Here is a 25,425-nt window from a genome sequence, read left to right on the forward strand (position 1 = left end):
TTTTAAATCAACATGTAAAGCGAAAACTTAAAATACCACATTTATTATTCAGTGTTGCAGACTAAGGATGTTATAATATCACAAACATCAGAAGTTTGAGAGCCTCTATAACACATACAACACAACGTAGATGGACAGGATAATGCACATCGAAAGTGCCTTAGCGTTGGATACCATGGTATGACTTGTTTCGAATGAATAGGAACGAGGTTGTAGGGCTTGAATATTTTGATTTTTTTCAAAGGTTTTATTTCGAAACAATAATTAGGTCAGTATCATATCTAGTTGCTTGCATGGTTTGCAATGCACGTACAAATTATTTTGGCATTTACAGCATTCCGATATCTCAAACCGTTCTGGAAATATGACAAACATTACTCAAAACATTTGCCATACCTCATAATCATACGAACTGAACTTGAGGGGTTGGAATCTTTCTTTGACGAAATTCTGCCTACACCTCTAATGTCTCATATTTGGAAAAAGAGAAGAGTAGTCCTAACTAACTAACTCTATGGCCTATGGAACCCGGAGGTTCAATGCCGCGTTCACAAAAGCTCTCCACTGACTTCTATCCTTAGCTAACTGCATCCAGTTTCTACTTTGTATTCCAATCTCTGCGAGATCCATCTTAATATTGTCCTCCCATCTGCGCCTAGGTCTTCCTAATGGTCGTTTTCCGATTGGTCTTCCAGTCAAGACTTTGAAAGCGTTTCTACTTTCTTTAATTCTTTCTACATGACCTGCCCATCTAAACCTCCTAGACTTGACGTCCCTAACAATGTTGCGTAGACCGTATAAATTATGTAGTTCCTCGTTATGAAGTTTCCGCCATTCCCATTACCGTTCGTTTTGGGTCCGAATATTCGTCTCAGGATCTTGTTCTCAAATACTTTCAGTCTATGTTCTTCCCGCAGAGTAAGCGACCATGTTTCGCGACCATACAGAACAACAGACATGATTATCGTTTTGTATATTTTAAGCTTCAAATTCATCGACAGAATTCACGACGACAAAAGATTTTGAACCGAATAGTAACACGAATTCCCTGCTTTTAGTCGACATTTAATTTCTTCGTGAATATGATTTTCGTCTGGTAATATTGATCCTGTTAGTATTCCGTAACAAAGTTAAATAATAATGGCAATAACGCATCTCCTTGTTTCAGGCCATTTTCGACGTGAAAGCTCGTGGACAAAAATTTTCCTACCCGGACTTTACTTTGGGATTCATTTAAACATATCTTAATTAATCTAATTAGCTTTCTCGGTATTCCAAGTTCTGTAAGAACGTTGTAAATGTTTCTCTCCTAACCGAGTCGTACGCCTTTCTAAAATCAATAAATAGTTGATGTACCGGGGTATTGTATTCCCACTTTTTTTCGAGTATTTGGCGAATGGTAAATATTTGGTCGATAGTTGATCGATTTCGTCTAAATCCGCAATGATAATCTCCAATAATTTCATCTGCGTATGGGGACAATCTTGTTAATAGAATATTTGAAAGGATTTTATAGGATGTTGACAGAAGACAAATGCCTCGATAATTATTACAGTCAGTTTTGTCGCCTTTCTTGTGAATTGGAACAATGATTGATTCTTTCCACTGTTGTGGCAATTCTTCCTTGTTCCAGATACGGAGAATGAGTTTGTGTATCTTGTTCCACAATTTTTCGCCTCCAGATAAAATTAACTAAGGCGGAATTTCATCTACACCCAGAGATTTGTGTTTCTTTAATTTCTTTAAAGCGGTTTCTACTTCTATTCGGTTTGGTTCTGGAATATACGGTTCTGCGGAGTGTATCTCCTTTTCTAAACGCACACTAGTTTTTGGTTGCGTGTTAAGCAAATTGTCAAAGAAATATTTCCATTTATTTAAGATGCTATCCGTATCAATGAGAACTGTACCGTCAGATTTCTTTAATATATAAGCACGACGTTGATAGCCTTTTTTAAAATCACTGATCCCCTTATAATTTGTAGTGGGTAGAAATATGGGAATCATCACGGCTGATGTTACACTTAGGGTAATCACTTTGATGGGTTTCTGACCATATTTTTTCTGATCATTACATGAAAAACAAAGGAGCATTGTCTCCCTTAAATCCACGACGTACTAAAAGCAAGGTCAAGTTAGAAGATGGTTAATCAGCAGTTAATGCAGAATTGGCTTTAGTCAACTCCCTTCCAATAAAACAAGATATTTTGATTGTATGGTAAGCTAACAAGGTTTTACATTCGAGTCCAAACTAAACATAGACTAATATAACCGGTTTCAATAATACGTTTAGTTCGAAAACTTAATATGGGGACAAAATTGATTCCACGTTCATTTAATAAAATGTAGTTTCAAAGTAGTATTGTATATTACGTATGTAGTGGGATCAAAGTCAAAGTTAAAACGAATGTTTCATTATTGTTATTTTATTATTTACTTACTTCCCTTTAGTAAAATTAACCAGGAGCACTATCTTCACATACCATTATAAGATAAATCTCGGAACTATCTGTTAAGAAAATGTTAGGATAATCTTCCCGTTACACGAGAACATTTGTCTCTTTATGTGTTAGCATATGTGATAGCAGATTGACCCCGTGACGCATCCACTGACCAGCTAAGCGTGCGTTCCCTATATAAGGGAGCCTCCGCATCATCTCCCTCTGGCCGGACACCATGGCGAACTGGCTCTGCACGTTGTTACCGACAGTACTGTTGTTCTCAATAGTATACACGGGTAAGTAAAAGTGCAAGTGGGCTATAGGATAACGATGCCGCTACTACTAAATTGAAGGAATAATAATGCTGTTATTTTGAAGTAATTATAGTGCTAAAATTTCACTAGTTTGGTGCAGTAGTGTTTCATTAATTCCCAAAAACTAAAATAAAAATGCAATTTGCGTGCTGTTGCATTCTCACCACAAGTAAATGTCATTGAGTGTGCTGAATCTGAAAGAAAATCTAGTGTTTTTTGTGTTTTTCCCTCACATTTGGTAACAAAACAAGAAGAAAATCTAAACATTTTAGATATTTAGTTTAGAAAAAATAGCAGAGAGAGAAATATTAAAAGCGCTTCAGAATTAATTGAATAAAGAATACGGAACTGAATAGGGGTAGCTAATATATTACTTGGAATAGTTTCTTTTTTTTGCGTTTAACGTCTTACGATTATTACCAAGACTAAAGGAGACGGTGATGATAAGATGGATGATAATGGTGTAATGACTAAAGTGGGTTGAAGCTAGGATGGAACCAGAGATCCCGCACGTTAGAAGCGAGCACTCTAACATTGAGCGAACGTGGTCCTTTTGTCTTCTCGTTCAGTTAAATGTTAAATCACATATTCAAATTCTAGGTTTATGATGTGTTTCGATTGCTCCGGTAGAAATTTGTTAATTTTGTTCGATTATCTTAGTGAACAATATCGTTAGTCTTTACGAAATTTCAATTTTACACACCGAAATTTTTCGTTAACCAATTCGATTTTCAATTTTCTTTGTTATTTCTAAATCGTCCCATTCAGTTCTTGAAATACGCATGAAATGTTTTGTCTCATTCGGTCAAACTAACTTCAATAAATTAGACACAAGAGAAAGATTCACAAAAAATAGTTGAAACTGAAGTGAAATAATGGACATAAAATATGAACGATTTCAGAGAAAAATAAGTAGTAAATGGTTTCTATTCTCATTGGCTTATTTTAAATATAGTCTGATACTATTATAAACCTTTTAATCTCAGTTATAAACTTCAAACAGAACAAACAATGTATATAAGTATAATTTAATGTGAAGTAAAAACTCACTGAAGGAAATTACTTAAGGCATTAATGTAGTAATGCTAACATTAACGTCTTAAGTAATAGTAAGTACAGGATTCAACATTAAATTAAATAATACAATATCCATTATTTTCTAAGTATTAAAAGTTCATATTGAACTCAGGATATAAAAGTTAAAATATATTGAAATACGTGTTTGTGTCATCCATATCTTGGAAATGATCGCTGAAAATTATCATTGCTTCCTTACGTCTCTTTCCTTGATTAAAAATCGTCATAAAAAGAATTTGCTCAGCTATAAATATGCAGAAATTTTAAAATCAAACAAACAAAAAAAAAAATTGAAAGATAATAAAAGTAACATTTTTGTAATTTTTATTACTTGCTTCGTCGATAATTAAGCAATAATTTATCAACTTCAGGTAATCAGTTTCTTGCTTTATTAACGTTATTGAATTTAAATTTATTAGAATCACATTTTGTGGGATGATTATACTTTTCAATTTTAAAAAATCGATACTGAGATTGTAACTTTTCTTAAAATATTATATAATTTCTATTTTGTAATTGAACTTTCAATAACATCGTGTCTGCGCGTTTCTCCTTAGCTAGATTTAAGCCCATTTACCTAATATAAGTGGCTGATTCTTCGATGAGGAAGACTCTGGCTCGATTTCTGGTGGGAGTTTATGTGGTTGAGTTCGATTCAGTGACGACGTCACTTCTTCTCGAGTTCTTGAAAGGCAAGGAGCAGAAACATATTTAAGGGGCAGCTATTATTTTATAATACTGAAAATAATATTTTTATATTACTTTACTTATATTACAATAAAACATGTCTGAGGGCAGTCGAGGGGCACCCGGCTCCTTGTCCCCTTCTAGCGTCGTCGCTGTTCGGATTCCACGTTATACTGTAGATATATGTCTCATTATCCTTGGAGCTGAAAGAGGCGCTAAACTCTAATTCAACAAACCAATAGCTGGCCGAGGCTGCTAATAGAGCAGATGTGTGATGGCTATGTTTTTACTCACGATTCGAAAAGATATACGAAAAACTGGAAACAAGAGTTGTTGTGAAAATCAGAAAATAAATAATAATCTTAAGAAAGGAACTGTTTGCATAGGAAATATAAACAAATTTACTTCCGACCCATTAACTATAGTGGCGGCTCTAGAATTCTACAACAGGGAAATCACCCCTCACAAAATCATCGCCTGGGTTTGAGGCCTACAGTGATGTTTTACTTTGAATACATTCGTTAAATTTTGATAATATTTACAAATACTGCAACAAAATTTGCAATTTTTGCTATATCTATCCTCGCATAATTTTGTCTTACATACAAAATGATTTAACTTTACATACTGTATTTTATTCAGCATAAAGAATTCAGGCTATTGAAGAAGTGAAAAACAATTGATGTTGCCAACACTACTCAATCTATTTCTTCAATTGAATTTTCTCAATCGATTCTGTAAATGAAATGAAATTTCTAGTTGTATGACCTATGGTACTGTCCTTTAGGCTAAAGGAGACGAATAAATTAATGAAAGTGAATTATGAAATAATTAGTGAAATAATAATAATTAGCGCGACGAAACGAGACAACCCTCAGAAAACATACCGATATGATATTGTCCACCACAAATTCGCGTGGGCGGGTTAAACCAGGAACTTCTTGCGCATAGATGAGCACTCTACCACTGCCTCATCGTGCTCTTTCTCAATCGATCCTTTAAAAATCATTCTTTAGAGTACCCATTAACATAAACACTTAGGAATATAATTGGAAAGTGATAAAAAAAATTAATAGTGAAAGTTAATTAGCTACGTTTATCGTGTATTTTTTACTTATTTTTAAAACAGAGACACAATTATATTTTTATGATGCATTGAAACGAGTATGCATCCGATTTTGATCGTTTCTAAAGCAAATATGTAATTCAGTCAACATTGATTTTCAGCCTTAAGTCGTAGATCGACTGTTTAACCTGGACTCTGATTCACATGTTTTCTACCGAGAATCGAACACTGATATCCCATGCCGAAAACGCGTTTGGAAATCCCTATACGCACAATCGAGCTTCAAAATATACCTGAAGTCCATCGTGTATGGAATTTACTGAACCCCAGTGAGTGTTGCCTGCCTACCGTACATAACTTGACAACTTACTTGTTCCTTACTTGTTATTTTACAATTTTGAATTACAAATGTAACATTTACATTTTACCTGTGGTTTAGCATGTTTTCTTTCGCAGTAACATTTTAATGGTAAATCAACTTAAAATGTAGTTCAAGAATAATAATTCGTTCCCTAAATGCTTGTATTAAAAAAGCTCAATAAACATATCAGAACTCAATAAACATAACCGGTGTTATTAAATTCCAAAATTATAAACTACACGAATGAATGTTCTTATTTTTCTCCTTAATACTCTGAATATGAGCGCCGCAAACAAACGATGATTCGAAACTCTCATCTTATGTAGATTATCATGTAGATTATTCTCATCTTTGCTACAATAATCTATGAGTCATCTTTTTGAATATGTGTGAGAAGTGGAACAAATCCATCTCACTTCGCTCGGGTTGAGTGCGTCAACATACCACAGAGCTTAGGCTCCGCCCTATTTCCTGTTCTCCTGCGGTCCTATATGCCGACCAAAATGGATTCGTTTTTCAAGTCACGAAGAATGCTTGGTTACGTTGTACATAAAGGCAAGCGTTTAAAGGGCTTCTGTATGAGGCAGGTAATCGCTAGAAAGAGCCAAATCAGAACACGTGAAGCATCAAGCATTACGTGCTGAACATCAAGCAGCGTGACTTACACCATGTTGCCGAATCTCCCATAAACATCAATCAATGAGCATTGAAAACTCCATATTAAAATGTTTAATTTTTTCCTTCAGTCGTTTCTAATTTGTATACAGGAATAAATGTCCATATTTTACCTTCATTATTTTACTTCATATTAATTGGGATGTCTTTGTGACTACATTATAGAACCATCCCTGATTAACACAATAATTGTGAATAAAGTAGAATATATGTTAAGAAATCATAATTACTCTGTTCTTCCGTGTGCCTTATGCCTAATTTTACTTCTGAATTTATACCTCCATTCAAGCTCTTTAATTTACTTTTATATATATTCTTTTGAATTATGGAAAAATAAACTCTTCTCTCTAGCCCTGGTTTCTTGATTTGCTATCTCGTCTAGTTATATTAGGTAAATGGATAGAACCTGGTTTTAAGAAGAACAGTCAGACAAAAGAAATACATAATGTAGATAAACAATAAAAATAAGCTTATTCTATGATAAATGATGTAAAAATAAAATTTTGCACTTATGTTTTCATCATTTACTATTAAAAGGTGAAACCTAAATGATATATCCAAATGTATTATTTAGCTTATCCTAACCGTGTAAAGTGTAGTCTATTAATAATTTATGATTTGGCATGTTGAAATGTGTAATGCTTGATTTTACGCAGATTAATAATATGTATAATATATAATATGTAAATTAAAATAGTGTGCTAATTAGACTATAAGTACCCCTTTATATAAGTGCCCTTTACATAAGTACATTTTAATATCTATTTTGAGAATCTGCTTAATATGCGGATACAATCAACTTCTGTACGACCCCCAGAGAAAATTAGGTAGTAGCTCTATCCATTCCGAAAAATACAAGCTTGGACTTATACGTGTAATGTTATGAACTGAAAAATTATATTAGCATATTTCAAAATTTCATAGAATTTTATCAATTAATTTAAAAGTTACAAGAGCATTTCAAGATTTACATATATAAAATAGAGACACTATGTCATTGTACTTTGTTTCGCGCCACCGCCTACGCCCTTACTTTTGTTTTCATGCTCACAAGTAATACTAAGGGGAATCATCGCAACTTGTAAGAAAGAAGTCTCAAAAGCAGTATCCTCGAAAGTGTACAATCATCAAGAGATTTCTGCTAGATTTTGCCAACAGTCTTAAGAACTAATTGCATGGTAGAAAAGATAACGGCATCATGAGATTTCTCAAAGGTGTGCTCATGTTAGATCAGCAGGTTACTAACAATTAATATCTTTAGATTTGTGGTTTTTATCAGTCATCCAGATTCAACAGAATGCTGTGGCCTTCTAGAGTGTAAGGGAATGTAGCCGATTATCTAATACGGATGCTTGCAAATTTGGATTAAACAGTGAAATAACGAAATGCTTAGCATAGGAATTTATTGTCTTAACAATGGAATGATAATGGGTGTTCTGTCCAGAGGATGAGGCATGACTGTTTCACTACCTTAATTTATGATTCTACTTTTAATATAATCACTATAAAACTAGCAGGTCTTTTCCATTTGGTTAGCTTTCTCTTTTTTAAGAATTTATCCTAGCACCTAGTTGAAGATAGAGAGAAACTGTTTAGGATTTGGGTTCAGTGACCTTGATTATCGATTAAAATTTAGTGACTGTAAAATTTATTTCAGTTTATTCATTAAGGGTTCAACGATCACGCAGTCACATCTCAATGAAAGGAGGTAGAAAGAAACTATGTTAGATGTTGTTTCAGGGACTCCATAGGAAGTTGGGGCCGCGGTGGCTTAGTGGTAGAGCGTTCACCTCTGGTGCTTGGGGTCCCGGGTTCGATCCCAGCCCCCGCCAAGTGAACTTTGTGGTGGACAAACACCGTGTGCGTGGGTTTTCTCGGGGTTCTCCCGTTTCCTCCCACTTTCTTCATTCAACCATTTTATTCATTTCTCATAATCACCGTCTCCTTTAGCCTAACCGGCATAACCGTGGGACGTAAAACTCAAAGGTTTTCCATAGGAAGTTCTAGTTCTCGTGACTCCAGCTCTGATATAACAAAGAAATAACGTTTACACAACGGAGAGAGACTGTTACTCAAGTTAAATAATTTATATGCTCTTTTACTGTGAGGGTGGGCCCGCGTTCAAACTTCGTGGGGGCCTCAGTTTTACTACAATCTGTAAGAGTCGTCGTAATGAACTCACGTATTCGTTAAAGAGTCAATATTGTAATTAATTAATTAGGATGGGAGAAGATCGTTCATTATTGTTTGATAAGTAATCTGATGCAGTCGAATGTTTCATACGCGTTGGAATGGAAGATATTTTTATTTATTTCAAGTGGATGCGAAGTAAGAACACAATGACATTACACGAAAATGTCATTGATTAGAAAACAAAAAAATCAATGTGGTTGGTAACCCTGTAGAAAGAACAGAATTTTCTTGGCAACGTGATTTTAGTGTCTTCTCAAGCTATCAGTCAGATGAAGATATTGACATAAGACATCTCGAATGCAAACATCGCATTCATCTTAAGGGATTATAATAACTTTTTTTTTAACTTAGCTAATTCACATTATACTAAAATCTTGGTTTCTGTTTATTTTCTCATTTAGATTTCTTGCAATGCATAGCGCTATTTCTGATTGTCGTGAGTTCTGTTCAATGTTAGAAACAATGTTTGAATATCAATCATTTTTTTAAAATTTATATCGCCCATATTACTTGTATAATTCACACATTAAAAGTATTAGTTTTATATCTGCAGGAAATTTTGTGCAATACTACTGCAATATCATATTAAATAATCATTACTATGTCAGCAAGTCATCTTTTTCTGCTTCCAAAGTATAATAATAAAACCATATATATTTCCACTCACTCCTTGTGTGACCTTTGAGAATTAGGTGACCTGCTCACTTGTGACATTGGACTCACTTCAAATTTCATTGAAAGTTCGGGCAGAGGATCGTGGCCGTTACGAAAACGTGAGATCAGCTATTTTGTATTTTTATATATTACGTAATGATTGAGTAATGTGTTGCACGATTTTCTGATAAACTTTGCTACAAAACGACAAATTGAAACTCACGACGTATCCTTTTCGTTATCTCAATAGCCTTCTACTCATTAGTTTAGTCTTGCATATTTAATCAATCGAAGTTCAAGGTCAGCCATTAAACTTTCATTCAACTTTGAATGTTGGCACTGGTTTCTACATCTCAGTGCCAAACTCTGTCTAGACTTCAAGTTTCGCATATTTTAAAATTACTAACACTCATAGCCGGATTTTGGGGGAGGGGGGGTTTGAAAGATCAACCTGCAAATTTGAAGTTATACTTTAGAATGTTATAAGAAAAATTTACTATCTATAGAGGATGCTTTAAACATTCATTATGATGTCACTTTCATAATGGATAACATACTCAATTTCTAGTAGAACTGTAGATCTCCGAGACACATCTGGGATAATGTCAAAAGTTTAACACACATGCTTTGTTTCCGCGTGGTTCGATTCCAAATTCGGTAGTGTTCATTGGACGTACTGTTCCAAAATACATTCTAATATACCCAGTAGATAGCGTTGGTCATATCCTCCATTTCAGATTACTAATGCAAACTGAACAAAAAAGAAAAAATAGAAACAAAACAAAAAGAAAAGGGAAAGAAAGAGAAAACTGAACAGTAATATTTCACTGCTACATTTCTATCAGAAATACCCTATATTAAAAGTTCAAACTGTATCGTAATGAAAAGTTACAAATGTTGGAAAGGAAAAGTTTATATTCCTCATAGATGTAGCATGTTTCTAATTTCAACGTGAAAAAAAAACACATTGAATTATACGATGGGAACAAATTTTGTGTCGAAATAGTATAAATACAATTTTGTTTTCAAATAACCAAAAAGTTACCATTTTCTAGTCTTTTCCGAAGATTTATTTGTTCCGAACATCCAGCATTGATTTAATCTCTTCCGGATATAACTGAGACTCGGTAACCCAGAGGATATAAAAGAGATTTTACTTATTCCCTTGCGTTTAAACAGTATTTCTGTCAGAGATGACCAGGACTGGAGATGTTATTCCCAGAGCATGAAAAACACGACGCCGAAGTTAACAGTTAATTAGATTCTCCAGACCAGGTATATCGGGCTCTTGCTCCGTTTTAACTTTGGAACATGAAGTGTGTAAGAGGGAGAGAGGGGGAGAAGTGAAAGATGCAAAGAGAGGATAGGGAAACGTCAAGACAGAGAGAGAGGGAGACGAATATTAATATAAAACATACTTATCATTACAGTGTATGATATAGAAAGCACACACTGTTTATTTGAATTATCGTCAGTGATGTCTTGTAAGTTCTCCATCAGAAGATAAATCTCTGCAGCCATTATTTTATGCGAAAAATCATACTACCTTTTGGGGAATCGAATCTAGATCTTCCATTTGGAAGTCTGGCACGTTACCACTACACCACCGATTGCTTTAGCGAAAGGTTGTTTAACAAATGGTGTAGTGTTTCTTTCTGAGAAGAATAACACGAAAAGTGTATACTGCAAATCAATGATGTCTTTGGAATGTTCTGGTAATTCCCTTGCCCTTTCCCAACCAGCATTCGTAAATTGTCTCAATCATGATACAGGTGTTTGCTTCCACATTCTTATGTATTCCAGAAGTGCATCGGGAAACGAACGGCAAAGCAATCAAATACAGTGTTAAATGTTCTTGGTTAAATTTTGAATGATATTTATGTGTTGAAATACATCGAGAACAAGTGTAAGAGTATCGAAACAGATGGCAGCACTTCTACTAATGCAAATTTTGTCAGAAAGTTAATACTTTCACAAAACAATTCTTGTGCAAGATTACAGAAAATATAATACATTGTTTGCTACTTGGTTTAAATGTCAAATATATTGGTAAGGGTTTACTCATTGCAAAAGAACAAAAACCAATACTACAATGGTATTGTTATTTATATTTCAATCTAAGGTAATGGCCATGCTTAGAATTTCTACAAAAAATATCAAAGCACTTAGCATATCCACTATAACCTTTTCGTAAATTTCTGTACAATTGTTCCCAGAAGATATTGATAGCTTTGTAGGCTAACTTATAAAAAGTATTTAAATGATTCTACATCGCACTTCTCCGAAGAAAGGGCAAGATCCTTTAACCGAATAGACAGCATTTTAAAAAATGCATGTTGAAAGTTACAGTATAGCTAAATCTATCTGATGCATAAAACTTTGAGGAGGTTGAATACCCTTAACAAGACTATCCATGGCGTTGGATTGAATATTGTAACAAAAGAAACACTGACCAAAACTTCAACACATACTGTATTTTAAACTATAATGTGTACATTGTGTAATGTGTACACATTATAGTTTAAAATACAGTGTGTGTTGAAGCTTTGGTCAGTGTTTCTTTTGTTGTAATACCCTTGCTAGCTAAAATTATTCTTAGCAAAAATATTTCGCTTATCCCTGACGAATATTACAATTATCAACATTAATACCTCAGTACCTAACTTTAACCATGCTAGTTAGGTGTTACTAACAACGCAGGCATATATAGAAAGAATTAATATCTCTGCATTCCTTTGTCCTTTCGCCTAGTTCTTTACCACCGCTCAATACCGGTTCTGTGTCTCATCAATAATCCAGATCGTGTTAACTACATCAGACTTTTGTTGTTGAAGTAACACTCTAAAGTAATGTTCTTGGTGTTAAATTTAATTGTATTTAAACCATCACTTTTTGCTGTCTATAATGACAACATATTTTTAAGGAAGTATTTGTAAATTTCTTCAGCAATAGTAGTAGGCCTGCGCTTACCATCACTTGAAGACAGGGATCTATTGTTTTGAAGTGAACCAAGATGTGCATTAAATTAGAAACTAGAAAGGAATCTGACAAAATTGGTACAAGAAAGGGTAGATGAAAGTCATATCGTCATTATGTTGTTTCGTTCTTATGTTACTAGCTAAGAAATCAGTTTTAGAATTTAAGATGATTAAGATACATTTAAATTTGCTAAGCAGAAAACTACTAACTTACCCTAAAAATCCACGATGGTCACACAGTAAAAACTTTTTACAAAGGACAAAACAGGGAGATTATTCAAAAAAATAATTTTGCATACTTAAGATGGCTTCCCTCCCTTCTTCACCTGTATACACGGAGTATAAAAAGATAACGTTAGAGAGTATAGAGATAATTCTACGGGAGTTTTAATGAATTATTTGTAACAATTTTGTATTATATCTTCTTACATGCTTTTTCATCTTATATCTGGTGATCTTTGAGCTCTCCATTGCTACATAATTAGCGTACGCGTCTTCGGGTAGGAGATCCAATTTGATCCCCGGTGGGAGCTCATGAAGTTGGGACTCCACCTTAAGATTTAGATCAATGCCTCATATAGCCTCGCTGTTGAAAAGGAAGCTAAAACTCTAATCCATCCATCCATATCACGATGTTTACTATCTTTGGAACATTCCTCAAAAATTACGGGATTATAACAGGCTATTTTCCCTACATAACTTTCCGTAAATTTGCTACAATTTAGTAAATTATATAGTTATTTAAATTATTAAGTAAATCAAATGCATGCAGCATACTTTATAACTTATTAACTATAGTATACAATTAATCAGTGGTATTAGTACCCTCTTCGTACCACGAGTGCAGATGCAACATTTTTTTGTGTACATATAAAGAAAAGAATGCCCACAATAGATAAACCGATCTGAGCATGGTACCACCACTTAAGAAATGAATTATATCAAAATTTCATATCTCATATTACACTTATTTTATATTCCGTGTGATATGATTATGTCACAAGCACTAAAATTTCAAAACATTCATATACATTATATTTAGTTGGTGCAAATGAAATGCAAGCTTTGGCGTCTAATGGTAAACTCACTTTAAGAACACAACACAAGGATGGACTAAAAATATGCGTTAACTTCACGAACTCAATTGCGAGGGGAGTGTACAGAGGGAAGCTGTCAGGAGATGTTGCGTTGTTAAGCTGGGTCGTATGAAAGTGTACATTTTGGAGTACACAATTGTGAATATAGTGTATAGAGGGGAGCAGTCAGGAGGTAGTGCGTTGTTGAGCTGGGTCGTAATATTGAAAATGTACATTTGGGAATACACAATTGCGAGTTATTTTTCTTTACGAACTTCAAACTAGGCCAGGCCGTTCTGTACAGCAAACAAACAAACAAACAAACAAAAAACTGACAGTGCATTTGGGCTAGGAGTAGTAAAAGTATGGTTATAAATTGACAATAAGAATCACCATATGAAAATATGCATGGAATAACTTTAAAAAGTTGCTGCATCGGATTGTCACTTTTGATGAAATAAAGATTTGGCCATAGTAAATGTCCAGAACAATGGTTGGATTATGATAGCTATATAGCCACAAGGGACCTCTGTGTTTGATTACTACTTTAATTCATGGTGGAATGCTTACCTCCAGTACTAAACCCGAGAAGTGTTTGAATTCCACTGTAGCAAGTAGACTCGTCTTATATGGCCTCGGAGCTGAAATAATGGAGTCAAATCAATCAATTGGAAATACATGTGTCAAAGACGCTGTTTGATGCATATTTCTTAGTGCGTATTATTTTATGCAGCATGATTACTGCATAGATATATTTTACTTGTATACTAAACTTTAATAAAACCTTGTGTTACTTCTTGGTTTTATCTAGATCAACTTAAGTGAAATAAAAAGTAACAAGACAGCTTAATCATAACACATCGATGCATCATATTATGGTTTCAATCACTTTGTGATATCGTGCGAGTATTGAAAAAGTGGACTAAATAATCTAACTAGTAATAACCAATTACGGCTGTATTAAACATATATATTCCTTTCTGTATACATATATTCAACTTGTGGCCTTTCCTACAATTAATGTAATCTGTCAAGTTAATGTAGCTACTGTCACTAATCTTCTGTAAGTTATTAATTGCTTTGAAGTTTTCTAGAGAATTATAAACTCTTCTGATATGATTAAAATAATACGAACTTTAGTTTTTGAGGTAATTGAGCAAGATAGCTGTAGTTGAGAAATCAATGAGCAGCCACAACAACAGTGACGGTTTCAACACCGTTTATGTAAAAGTTTAGCCAAATCGACAAGAAGAGGGGTGAAAAATAACATATCAAAAATGACTTAGATTAATGTTGAATTCATGGTTTTCGGGGTCGGAAAAACAGCTGACTCATTTGAAACTAATTTTGGTACATAGACATAGTTAGTACCTATATCAAGTTGTGTTTTTTAACCATAGCGATTCGATTAAAGTAGGTTATCACAAAGGGTAGGCCTATACCTAAAGTAGAGTATTTTCTGTATTTTTATCATTATACTTTCACTGAAATACATATCCCAAGGGAAAAGTAATTCATAAACCTGCTCTTTCCGTGCGAAGAAGGGACATTTCAGATAGTCTTGTATATATACCTAGATGTACCTATATACCAGACTTTCAACCAAACTTTAAATACATCCCTGGCAGATGGCTTGGAAAGGATGCACGTGTAAAAAATAACAAGGAACGATCGGTATTAGTGCCAAATCCGTAGCTTTCAGGGTTGCTGAGTTGAATATTGATATTCCAGTTACTTCTATTATCCAAGTTCAGCTCCCATTAGCATGTCTAGTGGGTGGGATGGAGGTAGCATAATCGAAAACGACTGATATTAGTGACAAATCCATAGTTTTCAGGGTCGCTAAGATGAAAAGTGACACTCCTTATGTCCTTTAAGTCCAATTTTAGCTTTTAGTGTGGTAAAAACCCTCTAACAGCCATAGGAGACTTGGGAAGGGGAAACCTGGTATCGAATTCATATTTTCGGGGGTCGCTGAGATGAATAATGAGATTCCTGACCCATTTAAATCAACATTGAGCCCCACCGGCATGGGTGGGTGGGAGGAGAGAAAAATAAAATTTCTACAATGACCAATATTAGTGTTAAATCCGTAGTTTTCGGGGTCAGAGAAACGGGTGGCTCATTTGATATGATTTTTGGAACATAGTATCCACTTCAAAGAGGTTTTTAAAATCTTTATTCTAGAATGTAGGGTGATTCAAAATTTAAACCACAAGTAGAGTATCTTGTAAATTTTTATCATTACACTTTCATTGAAATATGTATCTCGTATCCTAATGAGGAAGAGGTTTCAAATATTTTCCATAAACTTATTCCCCCGTTCAAAGTACAGGTACTTCAGCTAGTATAAATTCAAATAAATCAAATGAAAATTAGGTATACCTTCCCTTAAGTATACGTATTAAATTTACTAAACTTCTCTGTATCATTTCAGGTCCTGTCAGTAGACAACAGCGACAATGTCCCGTTGGATGTAAAAGAAGTAAGTATGATTAACTTATTTGTCTTACACCTAGTGCTGAAGAAATTACAATAAAATCAAATTTTTAACACTAATATCTTTAACATCTATCCCTGTAGACTGAAGGAGATAGATGTTAAAATTTGGTGGAAGGATGGATGAAATCAAGATACAATAAGAGGAAGAAGTTATTGTCCACCAGAAGTTCACATAAGGCACCTCCAGTTACAGAATAAAAGCTCTAAAGCACATGCTTATCTGGCACAGAAAAGATTAGAGCATTAAGCATTAAAAAAATGTGAACCAAAGTTGAGTTCTTTGATTTTCAGATTATTTCCCCTTCCAAATCCTTTCAATGAGAATAGATTAGCGAGATGTATCTGTGAAGCTGGTATGTTCAAGGATGGTAAAAATGGAAAATTTTTCTCTTTGGCGTTCTTCCTTGTCCAGTTTCTCAATTTTAACAACATAGTAACAAGTCAATGCTTTTTAATTATTATTTTAATTTTCGAGTATTTGACCGAAGACTTAAGAGTCAAATTTTTATTGGAAATTACTTATTACAGTTTTTATTGCAAATGAATTGGATAGAGGGGATCAAGTGGATGTGATCTATACTGACTTTCCAAAAGCCTTTGATTTGGTAGACCATGATGTACTGTTGCAAAATCTAACGACTTTTAATTTCTCTATGCAAGCAAAAAGTTTTTTCGCATCCTATTTGCAAAATCGTCAACAGGCCGTTATGTACAAGGATATGTATCTAAAAAAAATTCACAGCCTTATCTGTGATCCCTCAAGGTTCAAATCTTGGTCCACTCTTATTTCTATTAGTGATAAATGACCTACCGTCTTATATTCATTTTTCTAACACTCTTCTATTCGCTGACGATCTTAAAATATTCTCCAAAATTAATTCGCTTGAAGACTGTGCAAACTGCAAATAGATTTATGTAATATTAAGAACTGGTTTGACAGTAACAAGTTTAAGTTGAACGTAAATAAATGCAAAACTCTTTCCTTTACCCGCAAAGCAAACACCATTAAATATGACTATTCTATTGAAGGAACTATTTTAGAGACACCTACTTTAATTAAAGATCTAGGAGTGCTATTTGATCCTAAATTAAGTTTTACTAATCATATTGAAACAATTGTTAATAATTTATACAGAAATCTTGGCTTTGTTGTGAGAATAGGTAAAGAGTTTCAAAATGATGCTACGTTAATCAAACTCTACTTCTGTTTTGTGAGATCGCAATTAGAATATGAGACTCTGTCTTGGTCACCAAAAACGCTAAAACACATACAGTAGATATGATTGAAAGAATACAATCAAAATTCTTGAGATTACTTACTTATAGAAAAACTGGCATATATCCAAAATACGAGTCACATTCAGAAATAGTATAAAACTTCAATATGAACACGTTGAAACAACGGAGAGAACATACGGATCTTTTATTTTTACACAAATTACTACATGGTAAAATGGACTGTCCAAATCTTACTTCGAAGGTTCAATTGCATGTCCCATGAGGTAAAAACCCGCGTAGGAAATAGCAGTACATTTTGCTGCAAAAAGGCAAGAACAAATATCCTCGCTAAGTCTCCTATATGGAGGATAAGTGCTTCCTACAATGCAATTGAAAGCAGATGTGTTATAGATGTGTTTGGCTTAAGCCCCCCTCCCCCCTAAATCTTACTTACTATAGGTAAGTATATGAAATATCTTGCAGAATTTTCACATTTTCAGACAAAGGTCCCCCGAAGTTAGCAAAGCCCCCCCCCCCCGAAACAAAATCGTAAATACGCCAATGTATATAACTAAGGGTAAATGTATTTTTAAGGAACAACACTGTAACTGGGCCTAGAGCCTGTTGTGTTGAATAAATAAATAAATAAATATTTGTAAGATACACTCGGCTATTGGCAGGAAACGAAATTGACTGTTATTACAAACATGTACGTTTAGTGAGTCACAAAATCTGGGGAGGACTACCACTTTCTAATTGACTATTTGAAAGCATGCTCCGATTCGGGAATCGAGGAGATTCCTGAAAAGAAGAAAAGCAACATCAGTCTCTAATAACTTTCCCTTGTATCACTCTGTAAAGCGTCTGCTACAACCGCATGCACATCGGTTTTTATGCTAAAGATTTCCAGTATATCTATAGCAAACATAATTATATAAAATTGTTGTACTTATGACTCCAGGGTTTTAAAAAGAATTTCATATACATTTTCGCTATATTCAGTGTAAATATTTAATGAAGTGTTATAATTTTAAACTGGAAAATGTCTGATGACTAGACGATCGTGTTTAGTTTTTAGTTTTTCTTTCTTTCTTTTGTCACGTAATGCTAGTAATGAACCTTCTGCAAGAACATTGCCTGTAGCCTTAACCTTTCTTATATTGACTAAAGATAAGCTCTTGACCTTTTGACTTGAGAGTGATATCAATCCCTAAAACAAATGAGTTCAGTGCTTTTTCTTTGCATAGTTCGATAGTTTAGCTAACGGTGACAGCGCTAAAGATTCATAAAAAAAATCCAACATACTTTGTTCCATTCTTCTGAGAACTGCTTATTGATAATTGAATCGTACTATCTTTCTACGAGGGTTCAAGGTTACTTTTTTGCATAGTTGTAGTTCTGATAATTCTCTTCAAATTGAAACAGAATTCAGATATTTTTTATCAGATCTTTTATTTAAGTGGTTAGGGCTATTTTATATGTACAATAGATATAGGATGTGGAAATTTCTCTCAATAATAGTTTAATTTGCTTTCATCTAATGAAATAAGGACAAGGACACTATTCCAATTTTCTACCTTTCAATCTATTATTATTAATAATAATAGCCTATATATATATATGAGCGATATTCTGAGTTTGTATGTGATCCCATCACAGTACAACAATTGAACCAATTACAATACCTATTACAATTAAACCAATTATTTGGCGTGATTATCAACCTTAGGCCTCCAAAAAACCACATTGACAATTTTCGGATGGAAGATGAGGGGAGAAAGGATGACATATAAAAACAGTCGAAAACGACTGATATTATTGTCCAGTCCATAGTTTTCAGGGTCACTGAGATGAATAGTGATACTTCCGAAGCCATGTAACTGTATGTTTATACCGCATCGACATGGGATGCGGGCTGAATTGAGAAAAGGATAACATTTCGGAGTTATGTCATTATGCGGCTTTCATTGAAATACGTATCCTAAGGGGGAGAGGCTCAAATACTTTCTCATAACCTGTACTCCCTGGGCGGAGAGGAGACATTTCAGCTAGTACGAGTAATAATAATAATAATAATAATAATAATAATAATAATAATAATAATAATAATAATAATAATAATCGATTTTGATTTTTATCATTTTGTAAGTTTGTTAATGACATTTACAGTATATATTAAATATAAATAATATATATATATATCCAAAAAACATTCAAAAACTTTTTCACAATGGGCCACGAGTTTTTTAATAGTAGTACTAGGACTATGAAATTTTGCATGTACTTGTGTTCTTTATGTACATACGCATGTTAATGTGTCCTCCATCCGCTGTAACACATTTAGCCCTCCGTCCATTCCTATCTTAGATGCACTTTGGAAAAAACCCCGGACGCTGACTATTACACCACTATTTCACCACGCAGTGAGTTCTTGGCCACTCGCAAGCTCCCTACCAAGGTGGGCTTTCAGATGACCAAACAGAAGGAAATCGGACGGGACCAGGTCCGGAGTATAGGAGTTTAAGGGACCATTCCTCATCCCATACTTCTGATTTTCTACTCTGTGTGGTTGGCACAGTAAGGCCTTGGTTATCTTGGTGCAGTTTGATTACTTTATTTTAGAGTTCCGGTTCCTCTATCTTTAGATTAAGTTAGAACACTACTTACAGATTACGAAGTCAATTCAACAAGCTGTAGTGTGGCCACACATCTATCATTCCTGATGAGTTGGTCAATGTACTATTGGCGCCTTTACATTATGCCACTCGCTTGCCTTTGCTCCATCCGCCCTTGCACCTTCCTGTGTGCTATGAAACAAATATATTTGCCAAGCATGTTTAGCGAAATGATAATTTGCTAATAGATCAAATTTGTTTAAAGAATCAAGATATGTGCTTGGACAAAAGTAAACACTATTTGCAGCCATATTTTATATGCTTGGCAGTTTTTAACCGGTATGAAAATATTAAATCCATCTACATTATGCAAGTGCCAATGCCATACTGAAAAAGGGCCAGGTTTCAAGTGTCAAAACAAATGCTTTAAAAATGGGTCAATCCATATTGCTTGGCATTAATGAGTGTTGCTTCATCATTTTTAATTTTTAATGTTTTTATATGCTACTAGCTGAATTTGAGCTCTCTATACAGTGTTATTCACATATGAGCATGAATCTCCCTGTCATTCCTCACATCTGTACATGTCCCTTTACAGACACAAGTGAGAGACGTCTTGGTTAAAATCGGAAGGGATACCATAAAGGGAGATTTTTCGATTATTTTCACAATATCTCGCACCATTTGCAAGATTGAAGCTACTTCTTGTTGGAGTTTCTAATTCATTTATGATCAGTGTTTCTTTCTTCTTGCATGCAGTATGTAATAAGCAAATACATTACATACACATTTGAATGGCTGATTTGAGAAACATCATAAGTCAATAATATCAATAATGCCGTAAGCCAATGATTTGTGACGTTTCTCAACTCAAGGACACTTGTTGCAAGTCGATATTGCACAAACTATTAGCGTAACTTCTAACATATCACAACCCGTGGTGTAGCTACCCTTAAAAATCAAAGTTGCATGTAAACTCATTTTCGGCATATGGCTGACTTATAGCGTTTCTCAAATCAACTATTCAATTAATTATAATGTCAATGATATATGGTGTTCATTGGGCGAAACAGTCCAAAAAATAAAGATTTATAGTCTGGAAAAGGGTTATCCTTCGTTTTTCATTATCATTTGGGCATGAAACAAACGCCAGAGAGATATACAACCCCTATGTACTCCCATGCGCAAAAAAAATTGCGCGTATACTGTAACTCACGATTTTTCGCAATTATTTCATTTTCCATATGTTTATGGGTAAAATTTAGTTATTAGTAAGTGGAGATAATAGAAAGCAATCCATCTAAGGAGATATTTCCAAAAAAAATATAATAAAATAATAAAAATATAAGCAAAAACAAAATTATGTTTGGTTTTGTGTATACTGGCAATATTGTTTTCGAGGGAATTTTTGGAGTAGCACAGCACGATTGCAGAGGGAATAACAAGATTGGTAGGAGAAAAACTGAACCAAGGAACTGGAAATTGGAGTAAAATATTGCATTTATTGGCTTAAATCTAGGGTGTAAATTGTCTGCCAAATATAAATTAGCTTCTGTAATCAAGATGTTATACGGAAATATATAAACAAAGAGAAAAACTGTTGTCTTAAGTTTGGAAGTGACATGCTCTATAGCCATGAGCATTTATTTCTTAAGAAAAAGATAGGTAACAAAAGAAAATCTGTGTGGGCAAGTGGGTTGAGTGACGGACTAGTAATTCTTATACCGTTTTGACACCAGATCGAATCCCATCCGGTCCTGTTCAATTTTTTTTTCTTTACAAAACATTGTAGAAAGTGTATAATTTTTATGTTAATAAAACTGAAACAATACAATTAGGAAATAACTTTTTGTTTCCTCTGATGATGTATTTATTTAGATTTAGTGCACTATTAGTAATACCGATTGCTTTCAGTTTATGGTGTTGTATAGCTTCCTTTATCATCCTCTTTTCTTGAAAAAAAAAAAATTGTCTCCAATAAAGTATGAAAAATATATATAGTCAGAAACAGACATCTTAGTATCAAACGTGATTTATCGTGATGAAATTAACAAGTTTCCCGTTATTAAAAAAGAAAACTATAGAAAATCATTGAATTTGGTCTTAAGGTTTTTATTATGCTATATATATTCTTCATAAGACTATACTTTATAAGGCAAGATGAGCGATCATACCCTCAATTTTAGCTAGTGAGTGAAAGATGTTTTCGGCACAAATATTTTACAGGTTTAGGTGCATGAAACACTAATACGCCATGGTCTTGACCTTCGTTTATTTCACATTATTATCCGACATATCATAGCAGGTAAAAAGCAGCATCAATCGGCAAGAAGAACTGCAAGTTGTGGTCTTAGTCTAGGGTGACCAAATCGTCAACTAGAAAAAACGGGACACCTTTTATTTTTGGCTAGGTTGCCCCCTAAATATATTTTTTAGCCTCTCTGTTCTCTCTCTTTTTGTATCTCTCATAAAAACGGGCAAATTTATACTTTTTCGTTTTAAAACCTATTGAAAAAGTTGTAGAATCAGTTAAATGACAAGTAACTATCAGCAGCTAACAAGAAAATATAAAATAATGAAACATTTGAATACGTTACTAAAAGTATATAAAACATTTCATCAATTATTTAAAAAAAAAAGAAAACATGAGGTATGTTCATGACAATAATGTAATGCAAAACATGAATTCATTTCATGAACCAGATTCATGAGAATACCTAGCTGCCTTTAAAACTTTCTTTTTTTTTTAACAAGTTTACCAAGTTATAAAAATCACAATAATCCATTTTGAAATTTATAGCACTTGAAGAATTGCAGAAAGGGCCTCCATTACCATCCTGTTTCTTTCGTCTGTCCATTGAATGTTCATGAGCGAAAATATTCTTTCAGTATTACCATTATGAGCAGGGATCGCAAACATATGTTGGTGTAACTTTAAAGATTCAGAGTGCTGTTCAGACCTAGTACGGGTATTGAAAAAACAAACCCACTTCTCGTGGCACTGGAGCAAAGGCGCCGATTTCTCTGTAAATTGGGGGGTGGGCGCTTTCAGATGCAGAAGGTATATATATATATATGAGGATTTTAAGACAAATTGCACTCAAATTATGCCAAATATTGTATATTCATAAATACAATAGGGAAGCACACATGAGCTCTGGGGGACCCGAGCCCCCAAAATCGGCGCCCTTGCACTGGATGGATTTTTTTTAATTTTCCTTTCTCCACTCCTTTATCTCGTATTATTAACAAAATCCTTCAACAAAGCCACGTGATAGAAAACGAAAGAATAATTTATTTCAATACTTTTCTCTTTGAAGTAAGCAACACTATTTTCAACCTGCTCCCAACTGATGATGTTCAACAGCATCCATTTGAATATTGAAAAAGTAGGGAACAATACACTCCATTTCCTTAGATATTCAATGGAAGTTTCATAAAACTCATTAACTTCATTTTTGAGGTTGATTTTGTCTTGTTGCGTATTTTCATTCCTTTTGAGAAATGATTTTACATTAAATGATAAAAACTGTTCCTCTTTTCTTTTAGACATAGCTTTAAGCGTGCTTTCCATTATTAATAACTTGTTTTTGCACTTCCTTTCAATGTTCTTAGTTCCGTGGTGGAAGATACTAAGCTGGTTATAAATAAACTGTATTTATGCTTCACTTAAAGGATTATTGTCCAGTCACATCATGGAGACACTGTACTATACTGATGACAGCGCCTCAATTTTTCACGGCCCAAAATAGAGAGAAAATCAGTTGAGTTGATATTGAGTTTAACGTCCCTTTCAGCAGCGAGGCTATATGAGACGGGACCTATTGACTAATGTGGAATCCGAACCACATAAGCTCCCGCCAGGAATCGAATCCGGGTCTCCCACGCCAAAGGCGCGTACGCTTACAGTTTAACCACGAGAGCTCGAGAGCAAAAACAGGTTACATTTGTTCTTCATAAGGCTTTCAGTCCTTTGCACTGTTATCTGCGAAGTGGAAGTCTTGGAGTGAGGAGACCTGGGAGGTGAAACAGTGCAACCACCACATCCACCATCGCAAACGTCGTAGTGATGTTGGTCAGTAATTAGATATGTTCCAATATAACCACATAGCTTAGAAAATAATATAAATTAGGAAATTTTAGCGATTGGAAAGTGTCTTTGTAGCCAATGTAAATACGGGACATTGTGGCGTCCCGGGAGATTTTTTCGGGACACCGGGAATGGTAGTGAAAAAACGGGACGGGACACCCTATCTTAGTCTGTTTTTGATGCTGCGGACTCGATCGCCTAGCACACTCGTCTATACCTTGACTCATACGTCTATCATTCAGTGCAGGCACATATCCAGCTTTTCTTTTCGGAGGGGACCCGACACGAATCCTCGTAAGCACGTAATTCTAATGTTTCAAAAATATCAATAATAATAATAATAATAATAATAATAATAATAATAATAATAATAATAATAATAATAATAATAATAATAATAATAATAATAATAATAATAATAATGCAACAGTTCTGTATTTCTCTTAAACGTTTCTTACTTGTCATTTATGAACCGGTGAAACTTAATTCTAACTCACACGAAATCAAAAAATATTTTCTAGAGACATGTAAGGAAAACTGTCTGCTACGTATATCACATAACAAAAATAGCAAATGGCAAGGAGTGTATCGTTCTAATACAGTAATGTTATAAACAGACCGGAAACGAAATTGTAATCCCATTTAAAAGTGTTCTTTAATTCCACCTGGTATCAATGGCATTACGGTATATTCTTACAAGTAACACTTCCCAAGTGTAACACTCCGATTTTGATAAAATTTGACAGGCAGATACTACACATAAAATAAACGAATACATGTTTTTTTATTTTCTGCGGAAAAACTGTTTTACGGGGGCAAAAGCACTCACCCAAAATTTTGAAAGTTGACGCCCGAAAGACAAAAACAAGTGGACCAAAGTGTACGAAACTGTGCACAGATATGGCAGACGTAAAATAAAGGAATACGTGTTTTGTATTTTCCTGGAAAAAACGGTTAGGTGGGACGCAGACCCCTCCAAACCTTTGATCATGAAATATCAAAAGTGCTAGTAACAATATGTCTGATGTGTGTAAAGGACGAAGAATTCCGATGACACTTTGTGTATGGACAATACGCAAAAACTAAACGAATGTCTGTTTTAGGGGACAAAATCCCCCATCCAAAATGATGAAAGTTGACGCCCGAAAGGCAAGAAGAAGTGAACCGAAATGAATGAAATTGTGCACAGATATTGTAGACGAAAAATGAGGGAATATGGGTTCCGTATTTTCCTGAAAAAAAGAAAAACGTTTCGGGGGGAAACAGACCCCTCCAAAACTTTGATCGTGAAATATCAAAAGTGCTAATAACAGTATGTCAGAAGTGCTTTAAGGACATGAAGAATTGGAACGACACATTGTGTAGAGACAATACGCAAAAAAAAAAAAAAAAAAAAAAAAACGGGTTTATTTTCTGCGAAAAATTGGTTTTAGGGGGCAGAATTCCCCACCGAAAATTTTGAAATCGTGCACAGATATTCT

General features: G+C 34.3%; 1 protein-coding gene across 1 annotated transcript in view; it reads left to right on the forward strand.

Annotated features, from left to right (window-relative positions):
• Positions 1 to 2,590: 2,590 nt before the first annotated feature.
• The window catches only part of apolpp (retinoid- and fatty-acid binding glycoprotein apolipophorin), a 248,875-nt gene continuing 226,040 nt past the window's right edge, over positions 2,591 to 25,425 (forward strand). Inside the window, exons 1-2 of the mRNA XM_081759450.1 lie at positions 2,591 to 2,734; positions 15,957 to 16,004. Coding sequence (XP_081615576.1) covers positions 2,674 to 2,734; positions 15,957 to 16,004 — 109 coding nt within the window. The 5' untranslated portion in view covers positions 2,591 to 2,673. The remainder of the gene's footprint in view (positions 2,735 to 15,956; positions 16,005 to 25,425) is intronic.

The sequence above is a fragment of the Thermobia domestica genome, chromosome 5, assembly GCF_964235325.1.
Source record: "Thermobia domestica chromosome 5, izTheDome1.hap1.1, whole genome shotgun sequence".
Classification (NCBI taxonomy): domain Eukaryota; kingdom Metazoa; phylum Arthropoda; class Insecta; order Zygentoma; family Lepismatidae; genus Thermobia; species Thermobia domestica.